This window comes from Vanellus vanellus, assembly GCF_965231255.1.
Source record: "Vanellus vanellus genome assembly, chromosome: 2".
Taxonomy (NCBI): Eukaryota; Metazoa; Chordata; class Aves; order Charadriiformes; family Charadriidae; genus Vanellus; species Vanellus vanellus.
Genome location: NC_138906.1, coordinates 114,977,192 through 114,980,336, shown reverse-complemented (window position 1 = coordinate 114,980,336; position 3,145 = coordinate 114,977,192). Strand labels below are relative to the sequence as shown.

At 45.2% G+C, this 3,145-nt stretch overlaps 1 protein-coding gene across 1 annotated transcript; it reads left to right on the top strand.

The window, feature by feature from the left end:
* Nucleotides 1-576: 576 nt before the first annotated feature.
* Nucleotides 577-1,901, top strand: LRRC30 (leucine rich repeat containing 30). The gene is given in 2 exon segments (XM_082499489.1): nucleotides 577-844; nucleotides 848-1,901. Coding segments are annotated over 2 exon segments (1,041 nt in total). The 5' UTR covers nucleotides 577-754; the 3' UTR covers nucleotides 1,799-1,901.
* Nucleotides 1,902-3,145: the final 1,244 nt, after the last annotated feature.

Below are 3,145 nucleotides of genomic sequence, written 5' to 3'. Positions count from 1 at the left end.
AAAATTTCGCTGATAGATGTGAAAGTAGCATAGGACACTTAAGACAGAGTAATTTGTGCAGAACTGCATGGTATGACCGCTCACACTTGGCGACGTGGGTAGCAAGCAATCATCCAAGTGGGCGCAGATACGGCTGGAAAATGTCACTGCTACAGTGAAGGTGGTACCCTTTCTGAAAAGAAAGAGGCCTATCCTCACCACACAGGGGATATAAAAGCTAATGTTTTTTATGAGCATTAACTTTTTTTTTTTTAACTAAACAGAAAACTTCACACGGAAGTCCCTACAAGCATTTTTTGCAGCTTGCAAAGTTTTCTGGTGGACCAATAACTGTTTCAGTGAAAACAGGAACATCAAAATAAAAACGATTGTGAAAATGTCCTTTACATCTGAATTAAAATGATGGCTTCTTTGTTTCCTTTTTTTCTTCTACAGCTTGCTTGTTTATTTTTTGAAGTCACTCTTGTTAATTGTCCTGCAGCCATGGTATGTACCAGATAGCCAAGAAAGCTGACATGCTGAAGTTATATACAGCATCCTTGTGACCTTTTTGCAGTGAAGACACATATCTGTCCAATAAAGCCCAGGCCAAATGACAGTGACAGCTGCCTGGTGGCATTCAGTTTGAATTGAACAGGTTTGCTCACAAGTCAGGAGCAAGTATTTCATTACAGACTGTGCACCAAGACCGACATAAGCCCCCAAAAGTGAAACTTTCCCTCAGCAGCGATGGAAACTGCCCCGGTGGACCAAGATGCACTTCACAGGCTCCTCCTTGTCTCCTTGCTTTGACTTTCTCGCCTCCCGCAAGCTGTCATCCCCTGTTGGCATTTGCATGTTGGCTTAGCACTTGCAAGGGAAGAAAACCTCACTTCATCTCTCAGGAGGGATCCAGGGTGTTATGGGAACTGAGCACTCGAAGAACGAGGGGCGAAGGAGCATGGTTTTTCTGCGGAAAGGTCCAAAGTTGCCTGCGTGGGAAGATGCTCTTCTCTCAGGGAAAGAGCCCAAGTCACTGCTGAAACGGGGATTGCGTTATGTCAGCTTGAGCCTCATAATGAAAGGGATGACCAACGCGCCTGACTTCTTGTGGGGACTGCCCGAGGTGCAGAAACTGAACCTTTCACGAAACCAGCTGGTGGTGATTCCTCCTTCGCTGGGGAAACTGGACAGGCTGGTAGTGCTGAACTTGGGTGGCAACTGCCTCAAGTGTCTGCCTAAAGAGATTGGGCTGCTGAGGAACCTGAAGGTCTTGTTTGTCAATATGAATTGCCTGACAGAAGTGCCGGCAGAGCTCAGCTTGTGCAGGAAGCTGGAGGTTTTGAGCCTCTCACACAACTGCATCTCGCAACTGCCTTTGAGCTTCACCGACCTGACAAGTTTGAGGAAACTGAACCTCAGTAACAACCGCTTTGTGCAAATTCCCCTCTGCATTTTCGCACTGAGGAACTTAGACTTCTTGCACCTAGGGTCCAACAGGCTTGAAAGCATCGCAGAGAGTGTCCAGTATCTGGTCAATCTGCAAATCTTTATCATAGAGAATAACAACATACGCACCCTGCCACGGTCCCTCTGCTTCCTCACCACTCTGGAGTTACTAAACATCGATTACAATGCCATACAGACTCTCCCGGATGACCTCTACCTGCTGCGCCGGCTGCCACGCATCGCGTGGAACCCCATGGATAAAGGCCTCCACATCGCCCACAACCCCTTGTCCCGGCCCCTGCCCGAGGTCATCAAGGGGGGGCTGGATGCCCTCTTCAACTACCTCAGGGAGAAAAAGGAGCACAACTGAGTTTCCCCTGAGCTTGGGATTAAGCCTGTCATCAAGACTCAGTCGGCCCAGAGCGCTTCCCTGAACAGGCATTTCCACTTCATAATGCTTGGATTTCGAAGACTGTGGATGGCTTTAGTAACGGTTGGCAGAAAGCAAGTAAATTATGATGGTCTTGATTAAGTGTGTGAAGAGTAAACTTTCTAAAAATATTCACCTCTGTGACCTTCAGTGTTGAGGTCTTTGGGGTTTTTTTAGGAAAAAACCCAAACCCGCATACCTGTGTTAAAATGTTTGCTTGACGTTTGACAGAAACAAATTAAGGCAGCCTGCTAGAAGTGCAGAAATGTGTATTTGCCAGCTATTAGGTTGGAGGAATATTAATATAAATTGGATTTACTATATGTGATTGCAGTTGCACTTTAACTCCTGCTCACTTCTTCATACACAGATAAACCACTACATAAACAAACACTGCTATCTAAGTGAATCTCAAGGAAAATGTTTAATTTACTTCTGGCAGTGAATATATCCTGAGCTATATTAGCCCACAGACAGTATATTACTGGCCAGTTCAATACCATTTGTTGTTTACCCCACAGCTGTGAGCTGGCCTCTGTAAATTACAGGTGAAGATTGCTGGCGATGAGGTGATTTCGCAATTCTTTGGAAGAAGACCCCAAACTTCCCCAAAGCCCCTAGTTCCCCTCCTGAGGTCCCTACAGCGGTGCGTCACATCAGCTGGGAGCAGCATCCGCACCAAGCGGAGAAGTGAACGTGGGTCCTTATTCCCTCCAACGAAGGCTGTCAGATGAAGTTGCTCATTACAAGATGACTGACTGCACGCTGTTCCCTTTCCCGCATCCCTGCCATCGGAATCGTGGAGTAACTTTACTCAGGAGGCAGTACGTCTCCTAAAGGTGAAATATTTCTTTCAGGGAAAGCAGCGTCAAACCAATCATCGGCTTAAGTAAGAGCTTCAAAAACAAATGCTTATTTCTGTGATTTTTGGTATCAGCCAGTAGCATAAAAGTCAGGTCTTATGTGGTTTCTCATATTGATCTTCTGTGAATGTCCTTCATCAAAGTTTTATCTGGTAATAAAGAGGCAGTGCGAAAGAGCTGTTAAGAATTTATGCAACCTGGGTTTTTTGTTCCCTCACACCAGTGTAAAACAGAAGCAACTCTGTTGAAATGAGTTGAGATAAATGCTTGTAATGGCAGTGTAGGAGAGGAATGAGCCTGTAATTCTTGAGCTAATTAAGAGTATTCAAAGCCACTTTTAAAGTGCTTCCTCTCCTATGTCAAATCTTAGGAATCAATGATTACTTTCTAAAACATAATTTGCTCAAAATTACGGGAGGCTGTG